General features: G+C 44.3%; 1 protein-coding gene across 9 annotated transcripts in view; it reads left to right on the forward strand.

Moving 5' to 3' along the window:
- LOC120943194 (myosin phosphatase Rho interacting protein) overlaps positions 1-20,498 on the forward strand; it is a 224,446-nt gene that overhangs the window by 134,136 nt on the left and 69,812 nt on the right. For 6 of the 9 annotated variants that reach the window (XM_040356353.1, XM_040356356.1, XM_040356355.1 and 3 more), the window contains exons 6-7: positions 1,414-1,612; positions 4,528-4,960. In XM_040356353.1, the coding sequence (XP_040212287.1) occupies positions 1,414-1,612; positions 4,528-4,960 (632 nt within the window). The remainder of the gene's footprint in view (positions 1-1,413; positions 1,613-4,527; positions 4,961-20,498) is intronic. The other 3 variants (XM_040356357.1, XM_040356360.1, XM_040356361.1) reach the window with 1 other exon arrangement.

Below are 20,498 nucleotides of genomic sequence, written 5' to 3' on the forward strand. Positions count from 1 at the left end.
TCTTTGGCCAACTTGGTCACGTGTTGCCTATATGGCATTAGATTAATTTCCAGGGGCGATGCCACTTCAGAACCACCATGTGAGCAGCTTGTCATGAAGTCGTCCTCATAGAGCAGATTGGGGCTTGACAGTGTTCTAGATCAGTGGTCTCCAAACTGCAGCCTGGGGGCCAGATGTGGCTCTTTTTTTGCCTTTATGCGTCCCTTTGGGCACTTTTCCTCCTTCTGATACACTATTCTGTCATCTGACGTCAACAATGGGGCATCATTTCTCCCATTGACACCAACAATACCATATGTCAGGGGTCTCAAACGAATGGCCCTCCAGCTGTTGCAGAACTACAAGTCCCATCATGCCTCTGCCTGAGGGAGTCGTGCTTAGAACTGTCAGCCTTTCGATGCCTCATGGGACTTGGAATTTTGCAACAGCTGGAGGGCCGCCAGTTTGAAACCCATGCCATATGTGGTCATGTTTACTCCCACTGATGCCAGGAACATTTCCGATCCCACCAGCCACAGTCCGGTCCCCCTAAAGTCTGAAGGACAATAAGCTGGCCCTTTGTTAAGAAAGTTTGGAGACTCCTGTGCTAGATAGAAGACAGACTTAAAGTGGAACTGAACTCAAAAAGTAAATGCTTGCTATGAAAATTATAGAAATGATATCCTGATGTTGCTCTGTTTTTTCTGATTTGTATCCCACCAATGTTGCTAATCCTGCTATACGGCTGATTATAGCTTCTCATTTATTGGACTTTGTTGTTGATTTATATTTGCTTTTGGGTTTTTTACCTCCTAATTTGGCAATTTTGTATGTTTCTGAATACCTCTGTTCTATTTGCTGTTCATGTATAATGTGAAAACTGCCAATAAACCTTTGTAAAAGAAAATTATAGAAATGGTAACTGTATAAGCAGTATTAAAAAAAATACTCTCTTGTCTTGAATTCCTTCTGCAAAATAGCAGTGCAATATCTGGTATGTGAGGGTTCATAGGCACTCCTGTGCCTACGGCCTCATATCTGTATATCTGCAGTGTTAGACCCAAGGCACTGCTGCTAGATGAGTCCTGGAGTGATATTTGGCGATGTCATTACAAGTCACTGTTCTTGCTGGAGAGTCTGATAAAAGGAAGCAAAAGCCTGTCTCTCGCAAAGACAAAAAGGCTAGGTAAGTCGGTAATGGGGAAAACCGCTGGGGCACAGGCAATGCCTACGACCAATTTTTCTGCTGCCCTTTTTTTTATTTTTTATTATTGGACCACAGCTACCAGAATTCAGTTCCTCTTCTTTATTTCCATTTACCCAAATACAAAGCCAACTGGGTTATGTGTTTTCTAAAATGAAAGTTATATTTACTATATACAGTACATAAAGTTTACATGGCATAATGACACGTTCACACACCTCATATTTCAGGAACCCGGACCGGCGAAAATGGCAGCAACCAGTACCGGGATCCCTAGCGCTGAGAAGGTTCCAGCCACCAAATCCACGCTGTGGCAGGAGGAGGCGAAGGGCAAAGATGGGCAGGACAGTAGCAGCAGCAGCAGCCCCCTGCAGAGCCCCGTTCAGATGCCCTCTTCCCCGAGCGAGCCAGTTCTGGACAACAAAGGAGGTGAGCGAAACAAGAGGCGATGAGAGACATCATCTGTTATGCCCCGTACACACGATCGGATTTTCCGCCGGAAAAATCTTGGCCGACGAGCCGAGAAAATTTAAGTTCAATGCTTCCGAGCATGCGTCGGAATTGCAACAGACGATTGGATTTTCCGATAGGAATCTTTTGTTGGCCGAAATTCCGACAGCAAAAGTCCGATGGAGCCTACACACGGTCGTACTTTCCGTTCAAAAGCTCATATCAGACTTTTGCTGTCGGAATTTGCGATTGTGTGTACGGGGCATTACTGTTCAAGCCTTTCATATCTATACCTAAGGCCCTGTACACACGATCTGTCCAAACTGATGAAAACGGACTGAAGGTCCATTTCATCGGTCCAAACCGACCGTGTGTGGGCCTCATCAGTCTGTTATCCTTCGGTCCAGAAATTTAGTACTTGCTTTAAAATTGAACTGATGGACTGATAACCGATAGGTCAAAACCGATGGTTAGTACGCAAAAGCATCGGTTCCAAACCCGCGCATGCTCAGAATCAAGTCGACGCATGCTTGGAAGCATTGAACTTTTTTTTCAGCACGTCGTTGTGTTTTACGTCACCGCGTTGGACTCGATCGGTTTTTGAACTGATGGTGTGTAGGCACATCAGACCATCAGTCAGCTTTACGGTTAACCGATGAGAACGGTCCTTCAGTCCGTTTTCATCAGTTTGGACTGATCGTGTGTACAAGGCCTTCCTGCGTCTGTTCTAGTATGTTGTAGAGAATTGGAACGTGTTCAAAATAAAATTTTAAAGCTTGACAATTGATAAATGGTGGTCTTAATACTATGAAAACACTTGTCTTTATTCTGTCACAGCAAAGGTGAAGTGTCTTCCTTAGATATACCATGATCGCCAACCTAAAATTCATTAATAGAAAGTTAAGCGTAGCTGCTTTGGCAGCACTCCATGTTTATGGCATTTGACTTTGGCATTTGCTCTGAAGCCTAAACAGACACTCAGCTCCATGTTCAGCTCCATTCTCATAAACCCAAAGGTCTGCATGAGACACAAAGACTTCTGTGCACGTATGAGATTATGCTGGTCTACTTCTAATGTAGGGTTCAGTATATAAAGTATGTGTAAGCTGAGATGAAACCAGTTATGGTTTATAAGCTGGTGAGAAGTGGAGGTGCTGGGAGATTGAGTTTACCAAATTTCTGAAGCAGACCGTGAAAGTGAGAAATACCACATAGACATAGTCTAATTTTATGAAGACGTAACAATGACTATTTTTATTCAATGTTCTCCTTATAGGTGTACCTGTCAGTTATCATGACTCTTGCAAATTATATTGAACTGCGCTGACAAGCTGCCGGAGGGTAAAAGATGGGGGAGGCAGAATTGGAAGCATAAGAAAGTCTGAGACTTTTTAGGCTGAGGTTTTATTTTTTGTTCTTCAGTTTTCTCTGTATTAGATTTTCCCCAAGACAAAACAAGCATTCTATTTTGTTGCTAGAGGTGACTGGGGGCATTTTTACAATTTTTGGCTAGATTTTAGGGTACACTTGTCTCTATCAGCATGCAAATAATGACTTTAGTACCTGAGTCACTGTAAAGTACATTGCACTGAATTATCCTATATAACTGAGGACTGAAGTTTTAGCTAAACTTGTCATCAGGTCTTCTCATTTATCTACATCTAGGAGCTATCAACATTCAAAAAACGACTTTATCCCCAATTCAGTGAGTCAAGTAATGCCTCGTACACACGATCAGTCCATCCGATGAGAATGGTCTGATGGACCGTTGTCGTCAGTTAACCAATGAAGCTGACTGATGGTCCGTCGCGCCCACACACCATCGGTTAAAAAAGCAATCGTGTCAGAACGCGGTGACGTAAAACACGACGTGCTGAAACAAAACGAAGTTCAATGCTTCGAAGCATGCGTCGACTTGATTCTGAGCATGCGTGGATTTTTAATCGATGTTTGTGCCTACTAACGATCGTTTTTTTTCCCATCGGTTAAATTTAAAGCAAGTTGTTTTTTTTTTAACCGATGGTTAAATAACCTATGGGGCCTACACACGATCGGTTTTGACCGATGAAACCGGTCCATCAGACCGTTGTCCTCTGGTTAACCTATCGTGTACAAGGCCTAAGTCACCCTTAATTTTTCCACATAATTAAGAAGAACAGGTTTGTGGCAAACTTGTCACAAACTTTACAGGTGTAGTGAAATCCTAAAGCTAGGACCTATCAGCGTTGAAAACAACAGAACTCTGACTTCCCCTTCCCCCAAGGTATGCACCTTTTTAGTGAGATGCGCAAATTGCCTCGATGAGGCGTGGTGGAGTTCAATTTTTGCTTGGAGTAATTTTACATTTCGTTTGAGTGTATTGTGCTTAATGGGGTTGTTAAGGTTCGTGTTTTATTTTCTAAATAGGTTCCTTTAAGCTAGTGCATTGTTGGTTCACTTACCTTTTCCTTCCATTTCCCTTCGAAATGTTGTTTTTCTTTGTTTGAATTTCTCACTTCCTGTTCCTCCTCAGTAAGCTTTACACCATCATCTGAGCGGTGGAAAGTCATTTAGAACAGCTTACTGAGGAGAAACAGGAAGTGAGAAATTCGAAGAAAACAAAGAAAAAAAAAAACATTTAGAAGGGAAATTAATGGAAAAGGTAAGTGAACCAACAATGCACTAGCTTAAAGGAACCTATTTAGAAAATAAAAAACGAACCTTTACAACCCCTTTAAGTGACAGGTGCTCTTTTTCGCACATTGCATTAGCTCCCTTTACTGAAGAAATTATATCATGGCTGTTTTTCAATTTTTTTAGCTGCATTTTAGAAAAAGTATAACGCGTTAGTTTGCTCCTCTCCACCTCATTAGTCATGACCCTCTTATACAATGCATCTTGGACTCTCTCCCTAGATGCAGCAATGGTGAACGGAGACCGCGTTGATGGCGGACGTAAAACTCGTGTGGAAAGCGGCTACTTCTCCTTGGAGAAGACGAAAGATTTGAAAACCGAAGAGCAGCCTTTACAAACCCCACCTTCGCCCTCAACGCCCGACGCCCCCAGCAGGTATAGTGTCTACGATGCGTTCGACCAGGAACAAGACCCCTTTTCTCCCCCAAATAACAGGCACTGCCAACCAGAGGAACTAGATCTGGAGCCAAGAACACCATCTGGACCCTCATACACGGCCAACAAAGAGTATGCCCTTCTGGCTGATGTGCCTCGAGCACGCCGGATCTCACACAGAGAGCTCTTCCAGGTAGAAAAGAAACGGCTGGAGCAGCGTTCGCGGGGGCGAAGCCCAGGGAGGGAGGAAGTGGCACGTCTTTTTGGCCAACAGCGGAGGTTAGTTCTCTCAGAATTTTTCTAGATTTGCTTTTAACTTCTGGGGGGATGAAATATTGCAGTGGACGAGACTGATATAAACTGGCTTGGTCCTGTTGTGTGTTGTGTTTTTTTTTTTTTTCACTGTGTTTGCCTTTTGACTACAGATACTATAGGATTTAGTACAGATTTTTTATTTTTTTTTATGCATGAGCACGACTACTCCTTTAATGGCCATTATATGTATTTGAAATGGTTGTAGACTCCTCCCGTTTCATGTGCACTTTTTGGCATGCTGGTAACTGTCTTCATAGACAGGACATCCCCCCCCCCCCCCCCCTTAGTCCCGCTGACCTGAATGGCGGTAATTGCCCATTCTGAGCCCTGGTATAGCCGCCTCACCGCTCCGGGACTTAGAAATCCTCTCAGCTCTCTCATCTTCTTCCTCCCTGCTGAGAGGACAGGCTAAGCGGCTTCTGAATGGTCCGCGCTGACCAATTGAAATGCTCCTAAACGCACCTCCTGAGTTGATATGTTTAGGATATTAGGCTCTGGGGATTTCTAAGCCTCGGGGGCCATGAGGCGGCTATACCGGGGCTCAGAGCGGGCGATTACCACCATTAAGGTCAGCGGGACTGGGGGGGGACGCGGTGGGGGTTCCTGTGTAATTTCACCATACAGATTTTTCTGTAAAGGTGAACTTACTCTTTAATTTGTGCCTTTATTACCAGTAGGCAGTTGGAAGGAAGGAAGGAAGGACTTCACATAACCCACATTTTCCCATGGCTGCGGCCATGTTTTGACAGATGCAATGAATAATGTATCATTCCAGCAAGAGTGGTAACGCAGCTTTAAGTTAACGTATGAGTACTGGTCCTTGTTAATTCTGAAAAAAAAAAAAAAAAAGTGATGTTTAGAGAACGTCGCCTTTAAAATATCAATTGGATTTTATGCAAAATTGTTAAGAAATGTCAAAAATTGTATATGAAAAATACAAGGTGCCTAAACAGACACTCAGCTCCATGTTCAGCTCCATTCTCATAAACCCAAAGGTCTGCATGAGACATAAAGACTTCTGTGCACGTATGAGATTATGCTGGTCTACTTCTAATGTAGGGTTCAGTATATAAAGTATGTGTAAGCTGAGATGAAACCAGTTATGGTTTATAAGCTGGTGAGAAGTGGAGGTGCTGGGAGATTGAGTTTACCAAATTTCTGAAGCAGACCGTGAAAGTGAGAAATACCACATAGACATAGTCTAATTTTATGAAGACGTAACAATGACTATTTTTATTCAATGTTCTCCTTATAGGTGTACCTGTCAGTTATCATGACTCTTGCAAATTATATTGAACTGCGCTGACAAGCTGCCGGAGGGTAAAAGATGGGGGAGGCAGAATTGGAAGCATAAGAAAGTCTGAGACTTTTTAGGCTGAGGTTTTATTTTTTGTTCTTCAGTTTTCTCTGTATTAGATTTTCCCCAAGACAAAACAAGCATTCTATTTTGTTGCTAGAGGTGACTGGGGGCATTTTTACAATTTTTGGCTAGATTTTAGGGTACACTTGTCTCTATCAGCATGCAAATAATGACTTTAGTACCTGAGTCACTGTAAAGTACATTGCACTGAATTATCCTATATAACTGAGGACTGAAGTTTTAGCTAAACTTGTCATCAGGTCTTCTCATTAATCTACATCTAGGAGCTATCAACATTCAAAAAACGACTTTATCCCCAATTCAGTGAGTCAAGTAATGCCTCGTACACACGATCAGTCCATCCGATGAGAATGGTCTGATGGACCGTTGTCGTCAGTTAACCAATGAAGCTGACTGATGGTCCGTCGCGCCCACACACCATCGGTTAAAAAAGCAATCGTGTCAGAACGCGGTGACGTAAAACACGACGTGCTGAAACAAAACGAAGTTCAATGCTTCGAAGCATGCGTCGACTTGATTCTGAGCATGCGTGGATTTTTAATCGATGTTTGTGCCTACTAACGATCGTTTTTTTCCCATCGGTTAAATTTAAAGCTAATTTAAATTTAAAAATTGTATATGAAAAATACAAGGTGCCTCTTTTTGTAGTTGACTTATTTGTTAGCTTGTCGTGTCAAATGTTATCTTGCATTATTTTGTTCTATAACCCTGTCTTTTCTAAGCTCCCTCATCCTTGCTAGCAAAGGCGCCATCTCTACTCCCCGCCTGCCTGTGCGGACTTAATTCCGCAGGGAGGTTCAGCAGTTTTAGAACATGGATGGTGCGGCTTTGCTTAACAGGCTTGAAGGATGATTAGAAAATTTTAATTATTTGAGATGGTTTCTCAAAGACTGGGGATGATTTATTAATTGTATTGTTGTAAGCTCTGTGTATGTAATGGTAATATGTATATGTGTGTGTGTATGTGTGTATATATATATATATATATATATATATATATATATACAAATTTAATATTATATGCCCAGAGCTATGAAAGTTTCTTAGGCCTGCACCCGACTTGCTGACAAGAGATTAAGAAGATGCCACTTCAGATTTTGGAGTTTCACCTAACTGCATGGAATAACCGTCACCTCTGCCACCAGCTCACATGTGTCTACTAACACGCTAACCCTCACTGCCTATGTCATTTACTCGCTCTAGTCTACTTTTGGTGTATCTGTCTGCTACACTCAGTGATGACGTGGGTTGAACCCAATGTTCCGCCTACCAGTTCACCAAGAAGTAGTGACATTCCTGCAGCGGAAGCCATCTTGAAGATATGGCTAACGGCCCCATTATGCCTTTTTGGGGGTTTCTAGTCCCCAATAAGTTTATGGTATGCAGGAATATAAGACTGGATCTTTATTGTGTGTAGTAGACAGGTACTCTTCGGTACACATGACCGTCACTGCTAACCAAAATAATAACCGTTACACTGTGTGTATTGTACCAGCTAGTGGACTAACTTTATAACCTGTGGATTTCGAAGCTACCTGTGCAGATTTTTTCACTCTCACAAATGTAGAAGGACAAGTTAATAGAAAGTTGTTGGAATAGGTAAAAGCTGTAGCAGCTGACTGCATAGACTGTCAACCTATTCCTTTTGTGTCATCTCCACTGTCCTTCCATTTCCTCATAGTGGATAATAGACAGTCCTACCCACCAACCCTGCAATGTCTGGGTTCTGTGGATACGCCGACCTAATTCGGAATCTGCGCCGACCTAAGTTTAAGTGTATTCTCAAACTGAGATAAACTTAAACCTATGTAAGATAGGACGGCTTGCGCCGTCCTATCTTAGGGTGCAATATTTAGGCTGGCCGCTAGGTGGCACTTCCATTGAGTTCGGTGTAGAATATGTAAATCACTAGATACGCCTATTCACGAACGTACGTGCGCCGTCGCAGTACAGTACGTTTCCGTAAGCGATACACCGCCTTAAGATAAAGATGCCCCTAGGAGGCGTAATCAATGTTAAGTATGGCCGTCGTTCCCGCGGCGAAATTTGAATTTTTTTCTACGTCGTTTGCGTAAGTCGTCCGTGAATAGGGCTGGACGTAATTTACGTCCACGTCGAAACCAATACGTCCTTGCGGTGTACTTTGCCGCAATGCACACTGGGATATGTACACGGACGGCGCATGCGCCGTTCGTAAAAAACGTCAATCACGTCGGGTCACAGTTAATCTACATAAAACACGCCCCCCACATCCTCATTTGAATTCGGCGCGCTTCCGCCGGCCTATTCACGCTACGCCGCCGTAACTTAGCAGGCAAGTACTTTGTGAATACAGTACTTGCCTAGCTAACTTACGGCGGCGTAGTGTAAATACGCTACGCCGCCGCAAGAGATGCGGCGACCTACCTGAATCTAGCTATTAGTCACTGTTCAGGTTTTGTGACAGCTGCAGGTGCTGGCTATCAGAATACTATGTCTAGCAAGGAAGATTTCCCCATCCACACTGTTCAGCATGGATAAGGAAATTGATAGATCTTCTCTTTTTTTTTTTTATCTCATTACATAGCCAACTTTTCCCGTTCACTTCCTTGCACTGTACAAACGGATAGTGGAGGGAAGGAAAAACTTTCAATTAAAATCCAGATTTGTCCCTTTTCTCCTGTGCGGGTTAGAAAATAACAGCTGGTTACTATAGGTGGCCCAGACACTTTGGCCAGATTCACATATATCTGCGGCGGCGTAACGTATCGTCTTTACGTTACACCGCCGCAAGTTTTCAGCGGAAGTGCCTGATTCACCAAGCACTTGCGTGTAAACTTACGGCGGTGTAACGTAAAGCCGCCCGGCGCAAGCACGCCTAATTCAAATGGGGCGTGTACCGTTTAAAATAGGCGCGTTCCCGCGCCGAACGATCTGCGCATGCTCCGTGTGAAAATTTCCCGACGTGCTTTGCGTGAATTTATGGCGCCCCGACGTATTTTTTGAACGGCGACGTGCGTTACGTCGTTTCGTATTCCCGGACATCTTACGCAAAAAAAAAAATTTGTAATTCGACGCGGGAACGACGGCCATACTTTAACATGGCTGTTCGAAATATAAGCCATGAAAAAGCAGGCCTAAGTTTGCGACGGGAAAAACCGACTAGCGACGACGTAAGAGATTGCGACGAACGCGCGTATTTTCGTGGATCGCCGTAATCAGCTAATTTGCATACCCGACGCTGGAAAACGACGCGACCTCCACCCAGCGGCCGCCGGAAAATTACACTGAGAATCCGAAGGCGTACGCCTGTCGGATCTTAGCCAAAAGCCGTCGTATCTTTTTTGTGAATTACAAATAAAGATACGACGCTGCAAATTTGAAAATACGCCGGAGTATCAGCAGATACTCCGGCGTATTTCCTCTGTGAATCTGGCCCTTCCTTTCTACCAGTGGTAAACATGTAATCCATTATTCCTTCCATCCCTGAACAAGCATTATTTTAGAACTTAGGCTCAGAAAGAGTTCTTTGTACTGAAAAGCCGGCAGGTGTCCTTGTAATTGCCAATACTGCTACACCCAATCTGACCTGAGCTAGGACACCGTGTCCTTCAGTAGTAGTTGATGTATTTCCGGAGAGGGAGGGGAGGGTGGTATTGTTGTGGCTGTCTCTCTACACCATGGTGCTGTCTGATTCCCAGGTTTTGTGGATCGTCTCTGGTGCGCGGGGGGGTGGGGGGGGGGGTTGTGCCATTTGTTATCTGCAACTGCTCTGTGTGTGCTATGTGCTTTTTATCTGCTTTATACTTTACACTGCAGAAACCTCTTCTTCTGTTTTCAGTCTTTTCAGTGCCAGACAAAATGTAGGAATTAAAACAAAGGATCTGATCTCTGGTGGGAGGGAGGAGGCTGGGTCTGATGGAGCTTCACCTCGGAACTATTTATAATGATTTATGCAGGTAGCAATGGCAAATTTAGTTTCCAAAACATTTAAATGTTTTATAATGTCGCTTCATAAAGTTGCAAGTCTATGGGAGGCCGTCATCTAATTTGGCAATGCCGATCCCCTTACCTGTCCTGTGGTCTGCTATGAGCAAGATGATATGGCCGCTGCAGCAGATCTGTCTACGTAGAAAGTCCAGCCAAACCGGTAAATATACAATCCATCCAAAATACTGAGGGGTTGATTTATTAAAGGCAATTAGACTGTGCACTTTGAAAAGTACAGTTGCACTCTTAGGCTGCATTCACACCTTGGCGTATTTACGCCCGACGCTCGTGCCGCTGGAGGGGTGATTTTACATTGTTGTCTATGAGATGGTTGACATCTCACACCGAAACGCCGTACGCCTGCCGCCTGAAAACAAGCCCCGGACCCTTTTTTTCAGGCGGCTTTCGGCGTTCGGCATAGACAACAATTAAAAAAAAAAAAAAAAAAAGGTTAAAACGACCCGTTTTGTCGCGGCAAATCGCGGTACAATACGCCGCAATTTGTCGTGGCTAAATACGCCGCATTATAGTGTGAATGCAGCCTTATGCCGCGTACACACGATCATTTTTCGGCATGAAAGAAAAGGTAGTTTTTCAGCATGTCCAAAAAACAAAGTTTTTCCAACTTCATAATTAAAAACGACGTTGCCCACACACCATCGTTTTTCAAAAATGATGAACAAAGCGCGGTGACGTACAACACGTACGACGGCACTCTAAAGGGGAAGTTCTATTCGCCTTGGGGCTGCTTTAGCTGATTCCGCGTTGGTAAAAGACGATTTGCGTTTTTTTGTCTGTTACAGCGTGATGAATGTGCTTACTCCATTATGAATGGTAGTTTTACCAGAACGAGCGCTCCCGTCTCATAACTTGCTTCTGAGCATGCGCGGAATTAAAACGTTGTTTTAGCCCACACACGATCATTTTTTACAACCCAAAAAAACGTCATTTTTTAAAACGACGTTAAAAAATCCAGCATGTTCAGAAAAAATAATTGTTGTTTTTCAGAAACTGAAAAAACGATGTGCAGCCCACACACGATCATTTTAAATGACATTTTTTAAAAACAACGCTTTTTTCATGCCGAAAAATGATCGTATGTACGCGGCGTTAAAGTGCAGTTGCTCCAGAGCTTATAAAAGGAGAAGTCCAGCCTGAGCTTTTTAGGCTGGGCTTCTCCTCTGGGTCACAGGAGTGTAATTCGTTTTGCACTCCTGTGACCCGTTTTCATTAGAGAGAGGTCTGAAGTCCTCTCTCCGCTGACGCCACTGCCATCAGTCGAGGCAGCGTGTCATCACGACTTTGGGATCCGCCAGCTGTCTTTATTGATGGCAGTCTCCGCGAGACGCTGAGACTGCCGCTCCCGGCCCATCCACAGCTCAGCGCTCCAATGAGCACGGAGAAGTAGAGCAGAAGCCATGCTGACTGACTGACGGTGAGCATCGCTCTGATCGGGGAGGAGTGAGAACCGAGCCATCGGCGATGTTCGGTGGCTCGGTTCTCAGTGCAGAGACGCCGGGGGACAGATGCAACATCCGTCTGATGCTGCATCCACCTAGGTAAGTATAACTAGCAAAAAAAAACAAAAAAACATACTTATCTTTTAAATGAGGTAGAGATTCACTTGCAAAGAATACCCAATCGCGTGCAAATAAAAAAAAAATTTGTTGGCACATGATTGGATGATGGAAGTCACGAGAGCTTCTTCTCATTTACTAAGCTCTGGAGCAACTGCTCTTGCAGAGTGCACAGTCTATTTGCCTTTAGTAAATCAACCGCTGTATGTCTGTTCAGCTGCAATTCGGATTCATATAGTCCTGCCCAATGACACCACTTATTGCAACTTCCTTAGCTGAGAAAAAGCCCTTTATTGCTGCTGAGGTCCTCTGTGTGCTCCAATCCTCCTCCTCCTCCTCCAGCCCCTGGTTCCTGAAACATGTCAGATTGACAGCACTGTGCAGTGTTGTAGAACCCATTTGCGCAGAATCTCTCACTTTGATTTCCACTGGTGTGGGAAGGTTATAGACATTTAGACTCGATTCACATTGTTATGCTGGTGAAAACACATGTATTTGTGTGCTGCAAAGCCAATAATTCTTTATGGCACCCCAATAAACAATGGTAACGGTGCTGCAGCGCACAGTAACACATTTCCATGCATTATGATTCACTATGGCATGGGTACGTGACCTTCCAGCTGTTGCGAAACTACAAGTCCCATAAGACATTGCAAGGCTGACGGTTACAAAGATGACCAGAGGCATGATGCCACTTGTAGTTCTGCAACAGCTGGATGGCCACAGGTTGAGCACCCATAAGCCTCGTACACACGATCAGTCCATCCGATGAAAACGGTCTGATGGACCGTTTTCATCGGTTAACCGATGAAGCTGACTGATGCTCAGTCGCGCCTACACACCATCGGTTAAAAAAACGATCGTGTCAGAACACGGTGACGTAAAACACAACGACGTGCTGAAAAAAACGAAGTTCAATGCTTCCAAGCATGCGTCGACTTGATTCTGAGCATGCGTGGATTTTTAACCGATGGACGTGCCTACTAACGATCGGCTTTGACCTATCGGTTAGGAAACCATCTGTTAAATTTAAAGCAAGTTGTCTTTTTTTTTTTTAACCGATGGTTAAATAACCAATGGCGCCCACACACGATCGGTTTTGACCGATGAAAATGGTCCATCATACCGTTGTCCTCTGTTTAACCTATCGTGTGTACGAGGCCTTACACTATGGAGGTTGATTTACTAAAACAGAAGTGCGCAAAATCTGGTGCAACTGTGCATGGTAACCAATCGGCTTGTAACTTCTACCTGTTTAGTTAAGCTTTGGCAATAAAACCTGCAAGCTGATTGGTTTCTCTGCAGAGCTGCACCAGATTTTGCACTCTCCAGTTTTAGTAAATGAACCCAAATGTTAAAAAAATTGGGCACGTGTTTTTTTTTTTTTTTATGTGGTTGGAAGCCTATTCAAATGATTGGGCTGTTTCACAGAAAGGAACATTGGTGCGCATTTTATAACTGCAGCACAACAGTGTGAACCCGTCTTATAATAGCCGTATTTAAAAAAAAAAAAAAAAGTTAATGCTTTGAAGCTACTGCTGAGCTTCCATAATGACCTCCCAGATGCTGGCAGGCATTCTGACAATGGTTACCTGGCACTGAAAAGTACGAAACCTCCTTTGACCTCTTTTGACGTGTACCTGTCATCTAAACACAGCAGGTCAGGTTATATAATGGCCGCCTCTGCTGTGTTTATCAGTGACAGGTACACTTGCCACCCCTCTTCTCTCACATCTCTCAGCAAGACAGGTGCGCTGCTGCTGCTGCTGCTGCTTTTTCCCGTATTGACAGCATCCAGCGTCCAGACTAATGACAAATCTCCACCAATGACTCTAAGTAGATGTATTGGATCAATACCTAGATTGATTAATGCCTGTGATGACAATATTGATAATTTTCACTGAGATTTTATTTTGTTGTGATTTTTGTATTGTGTGGCCTGTATTGATGTAGTACTGTGCACTCATTCTTCAGCCTTGTTCTGTTTCCAGGTCTTGTTGCTCTCCATCTCCTCCTCCCGCTGTGCGAGGTGGCCGTCTTTTCTGAGCCCGCTTCGCTGCCATCTCGTCTTACGTGTCCCAGTGTTTGAGACAAGAGATGTGAAACCTTTCTTCTGTCTCCTAGGAGAAACAAAACCCCATCTTGTTTTTTTCTCTGCCTCTCTCCGAATATCCGCTCTCTCTTCCGCCTCATTCTGCTCTGTTATCTGGCACAAAGACTGCTGGGAAATAAAAACACTGCAGCAATGTCACGTTGTACGCTCTACCAATCGGTGGCTTTCATCAATCTTGAGATAGGCTAACAAAAGTCGTTCTCAATGGTCGATAAGGGGATATCATTGAACACATGTTTTGTTATTTAATCTGCCTATAATATTGCTTTGTATAAATGTGGTGCTTATAATAATTGTGATTGTGGTTGATGAATACTGAATGAAAAGGCAAATATGGACCAGCAGGTAACTTCAACTGGATTTTACAAATGTGAAATGACATGTATAAAAAAGTTTGTATAATGTTGATTTTTTATTTTCTATTTCTTTTAAAGCCCAACTGCAGCCAATTTTTTGTTTTACTTTTGTACAAAATGAGTAGTGAGAAGCTCTCTGGGCCGAGGGGGTAGTCAGAATGGTTTTGGAGTGGGTGGGGGGATGCATGGCGACATGCCCTCTCCATCACATGCATGCCCTGCCTTTCATTTTGCATCTGGCCTGTCCAGCTCCATTCACAATCAGTGCAAGGAGAATAGCAAAAGCAAAGAAAATGAAACAGGACATGCCTGCACACTCCACCAATCAGGTTTGATGTGGGCCTGAAGCTGCACATTGACACTAAGGCTTGGTTCACACCTACAGGTGCAACCAAGTGCGGCTGCATTTCTGTGCCTTGCATGTAGGGCAGCCCTTCCATGTGAATGGGCTGCACTATGCACGAGAAGAGCGGCAAAGAATTCCTATGGGTCAGTTCACACCATGGGGCTACACAGGATTGCGCTGTGCGTTCCTATGTAATTCACATGCGATCTGGGTGCAGTGCTGTTTCAACCCATTTATTGGGCTGAAATTGTACCGAGCTGCACTAAAAGTAGTGCATGCACTACTATATATGCAGCCTTCCGGTGGATGGGCTTTGGCACTGAGCAGCTGCATATTTGCATTCCACATTGCAAACACAGCTGTGCCAAGGGCGTGCACCCTGCGCGCTCCCAGCACAGTTACCGGATTGCAAGCATTTGGCGCAGACGGCATGCAAATATGCAGCCTCTTGGCGGGTGGGTCTTGGCACCAAGTGGTCGCATATTGGCGTGCCACATTGCAAACACAGCTGTGCCGAAAGTGTGCATGCTCCCGACAGTTACCAGCGGCTAACAGAAAGCTTACCATCGCTGCTTGCGATCGAGAGCTTTCTGACCATGTGACTGCCGTGACTGCTAATTATGGTGGTCACTTGATCATAAACTCCTTCATCTGAAACCACTAAAAGGGCCGGGAGACTCCACACTAAGTGGTTAAGAAGCGCACAGCAACCAGATCGCATGGTTCTAGTGGGATCCAATGTAGGTAGATGCAATGCATTTCTGACCTGCGTTTGGGGTGTCATGAAGGTAACATTGACACCCGCTGCAGAGCGCAAATGCAGTCCGGTTTTTAATGCAGACTTCCCGCACTGTGTTCTGGTGTGAACATGCACTGATTATTTCCCAGAAATGCGCAAGTTTGCAGATGCGTGGCGGTGCTGTTAACTGCTAATGGCACTACCACACACGTGCTAAAGCATTTCTCTGCATGTCAGGAAATCACACAATTTTCGTGCATTCCCGACGCACAAAGATCTGAGCCTAGCCTTACAGAAAAATTTCTTTAGATGGCTGGAGAGGGGTTGGGACATCTGTCAGACTTTTATTGCTCTCTGCATCTTCCAGTCCCAGTGACACCCACACTCTCCGATTTCTGTATTTGAAGTCACCGGGACAGGAACTGAGCCAAAATCTAGGCAATGTTGGCATTAGCAACAAAAGTTCTGACTCTTGTACACTTTATTGAAAACTAAAGCAAATGATTTGGCTGGAGTTGGGCTTTAAGCTGCAATTTAAATGAACATTCCAATAAACAGCTTCTGGCTGGAGGGAGGAGCCACATTTGGATTTACAAACCTATAGGTAACAGCTACAACTTTCCAAAACTGTTACATGCAAAATATGCCGTGATTGATAACTGTCACAGCTGCCTTTTCTATTGACCAAACTGTCAGGCCACAACATTTCTGGTGTCACAACCAAGGCAAACAGAGCGAAGATGGTAGTTTTCTTGGCTGTGAAGGATAGGATGGTATAGTTTCACTTTAAGGACAGTGGGTAGAGTCATGCAAATAATTATTTTACAAACCTTTGCTAGCTGTACATTCAGAACCTCTGGGGTATAGCACAGGTACAGCCCCATATAAAGCCATTTATTTCAAACTGCATACAGCCGTTTCAGGCTAAAAATCCAAAACAATGTTTCAGGTTGGTTGAGCATCGATGTAGGACTTCGGAACCATCAGTGTATGAAAATTATACCATAGCTTTTTTACAGTAGGACTTGGAGACCATCAGTATATGTAAGCCATGGTTTCTATGGAGTATGGCTTGCAGGTCATCCGTGTATGGAAACCATGGCTTCTATGAAGTACGACTTGGAGGCCATGAGCGTATAGAAAGCATGGCTTCTATGAATTGGGGCTTGGGGACCATCAGTGCATGGAAGCTATTGCTTCTATGGAGTAGGGTTTGGGGACCATAAGTATATGGAAACCATGGTTTCTATGGCTTACACCTCGAAGGCCATCAGTGTATGGAAACCATGGCTTCTATGGAGTATGGCTTTGGGACCATCATTGTCTAGAAACCATGACTTCTATAGGACATAGAGGCCATCAGTGTATGGAAACCATGGCTTCTATGACGTACGACATGGAGGCCATCAGTGTATGGAAACCATGGCTTCTATGGAGTATGGCTTTGTGACCATCAGTGTCTAGAAACCATGACTTCTATAGGACATAGAGGTCATAGGTGTATGGAAACCATGGCTTCTATGACGTACGACATGGAGGCCATCAGTGTATGGAAACCATGGCTTCTATGACGTACGACATGGAGGCCATTAGTGTATGGAAACCATGGCTTCTTTGGAGTAGAACTTGCAGATCAACACAAATCTCAACATGTTAATTCCCTAGATTAGATGAGCTTTCCCCATGCTCTCTAGTCACCATCACTCCAATATGATTGTCTAAGCAACCCTTTGGTTCCTTCCTCGAGGCATCCTAGTGATGCCAGATGAGACAATGACCCTGTGAGGCACCAAAATCCCAGTGGAAAGAATATTATTGGAGTGCTGGTAACTTTTTAGTTTCACTTCGAATCCGCTAACTGGAGAATAAAGGTCAGCATAAGATGTTGAAATAGAATTCTGTTCCGCTTAATCTCACATATAGATTGCTCTGTGCTCCCTGCTGCTGCCGCTATGCGACAGTCTGGAAATCATCTTATAGGACCCATCTCCCTCCGTTGAGGGAATTTGCAATTATTTAACAAGCGGCTCTGGAGCCCTGGACCAGACGTGGATTTAATGGCTTGTAGCTGTGCAAGATCAAAACATTTAGCACAGAAGAGACAGACGCTTCATTAATGTACCTTGTGATCTTGTTAACTCGGAACAACTGCCAAAACTCCCCTGAGCTGTAGGAGCGTGCAACTGCTGATCGCCGCAGGAGGGGGGCCGCGCTCTGCCGTCGTGTCAGTCGGGGACTTGGCTCAAAATTTCTCCAGTCACACTTTTCTTTATGAACTTTGCCAGTTCTTCAGAGGGGGGGAAAAAAAGGGATTTTAGGGACTCAAGGATGACTTGGTGGAAACAAGACATTGCATTGCAGCTCAGTTTATAACGTTAATATATTAAGAACAAGGTTTAATATGGAGTTGGAATATGAGGAAGTCAAAGTATTGCCTCATTCACACAGGTGTACCTATCTGTACATCCTTGCGAAGGGCTGTCTTGACTTGCCTGGGATGTGCAGATGTTCCTCATGCAGACAGAGTTCTGATTTGTGTGCTGGTTCCACGTAGGTGTACAGTAAGGCCCCGTACACACGGTCGGACAAAACCGATGAGAATGGACCGAGGTTCAGTTTCATCGGTCCAAACCGACCGTGTGTATAGCCCATCGGTCTGTTTTCCTTCGGTCCAAAATTTTAAAACATGCTTTAAAATCGAACTGATGGACCGCTGCCCGATCGGTCCAAACCGATGGTTAGTACAGAAAGCATCGGTTCAAAACCCGCGCATGCTCAGAATCAAGTCGAAGCATGCTTGGAAGCATTGAACTTCGCTTTATTCAGCACGTCGTGTGTTTGACGTCACCGCGTTCTGACCCGATCGGTTTTTGGAACGATGGTGTGTACGCACATCAGACCACTTCAGCGGTGAACCGATGGAAATGGCCCGTCGGACCATTCTCATCGGTTTGGAACGACCGTGTGTACGCGGCCTTAGGGATGCGCTTGGAGGTCCATGCAGGTCTGTGCAGCTTTTCCGCTGTCATTGATTTGAACAGGTTGCCTGGAACACCTGTGCTGGTGAAGCCGACCCTTCACCCATGCGTGTGCAGATCGATACGCCCCTATGAAGACCTATATATGATTTTGGCAATATAGAAGGCTAATGAATTCAATCCCCCCCCGACCAGTTTTAATCATTGGATTTCGGTATATCTACATTTTTATATTTGTATAACTCCAAAGCGCCAGCCCACTGCTTGCATCGGACTGGGGGCTCTTGAGAGGAGTTTTTAGGAATCTATGTACAGCATACTACCATCCCCTTCCACCAGCCATGATGTGCCTGCATTGCCTAGATAAGTTAATATACCCAATGATGACTAGATCTAAAAAAAGTTTAGGTTTTATGTAAAACTGTTGCATGTTGATGAGGTGAAGCGAGGAACTAGGAAAGGCAAAACATAAGCAGATTAAACGGCAAGGCGTCCTGAAGACGATTTCAGAGGCGACTTGCAAAATGACTTCTGTATAGAAGTCAATGCAAGTCGCCCCCGAAGTTGTACAAGAACCTTTTTCTAAGTCGGAGTGACTTGCGTCGCTCCTATTAGAACGGTTCTATTGAATAGAATGGGATGCGGCTGAGTCGCCTGAATGAATGAATGAATGCGAACAGAATCGCCTCTGGGCGCTTTTTCCAGCCAGAGTCTGCTTGGCTGGTGCGGTCATTTTACCCCGTAGGATCATGACACGCTTGGGACACACAGTCATACACACAGATATACATATATATACTGGGCCAATTTGGACAAGATCCAATTTACCTACCAGCATGTCTTTGGAGTGTGGGAGGAAACCGGAGTACCCGGAGGAAACCCACGCATGCACAGGGAGAACATGCAAACTCCAGGCAGATGGTGTCGTGGTCGGGATTCGAACCAGCGACCCTTTTGCTGCTAGGCGAAAGTGCTACTCACTGCACCACTGTGCTGCCTGACAAGTCGCCCCAGTGTGCACCGGCTCTCGTTGTAATGTTGATATTTGGCTAACTCAGCACAAGTTCCTGTTATATTTCTGATGCAGAAATATACCTTAAAAATGTTGAAAGCCTGAAACAAAACAAAGGTTCATGTACATGGGACTGCATGGGTTCAGATTTTGGGCTCTTCAGAAGAAAAGTCCCATGAGGCATCACAAGCCGCTGACAGTTACAAGCATGACTCCCAAAGGAGTTCCACAACAGCTGGAGGGCCACAGATTGAGCACCAATGCCATAAAATATTCACCCCCCACACAGTGGTTCCTTCTTCCACCTCGACTGCCTGTGCATTGGAGGATGTACTGTCACCTCAATTTTGTTCATGTTAATTGACTCAATGTATGCAGAACATAAGAAAATTGCCATCACTGGCCCTCTAAATTTCCTGATATGACGTTACCCTGCTCGATATTTGTCTTCATTTTTTTATTATGTTTATTGTACATGGCAAGATGCAAATTGCAGCATTTTCATTTTAAGTGAACCTGACGAGGCAGACGCCAACTCAGATAGGTGAGCCGATCTACCTGAGAATGCAGCCGATTGGGTCGCTAGGTTCCAACGAGATTGCCAAAAGTCTGTGTTCTCATGGTCCCGTGCCACCTACAGCATGGCGGCCTACACTATATCTGTGTGCCCGGGACACTTTAAAGAAAAAGCTGTTTGCATTAATAGGAAAAGCTGCAGATAAAAGAATCCAGTGTATTTGATGTTGGCTAGCTTAGGGAGTTCGCTTCCATCTTTATGTATATTTTATGATGTTGATTTATTATTTATTGTTCTTGAAAGAGTTGCATTCATCAGTTGTCTCTAGGAAAGTTAAGGCTCTGCATTTTGTTGTAAAGGTGAAGGCTGATTATGGATAGTGTGGTTAAAAAGTAAGCAGCATCAACCAATAAAACAGTTGTTTACATCCAAATAGAGGAATTCCATACCAGAGTTGGTAGCTGAAATGACAAATCAGAATGACTGACAGACCAGAAAGCCTGGGCTGTCTCAT

Source organism: Rana temporaria, chromosome 6 (genome assembly GCF_905171775.1).
Source record: "Rana temporaria chromosome 6, aRanTem1.1, whole genome shotgun sequence".
Lineage (NCBI taxonomy): Eukaryota > Metazoa > Chordata > Amphibia > Anura > Ranidae > Rana > Rana temporaria.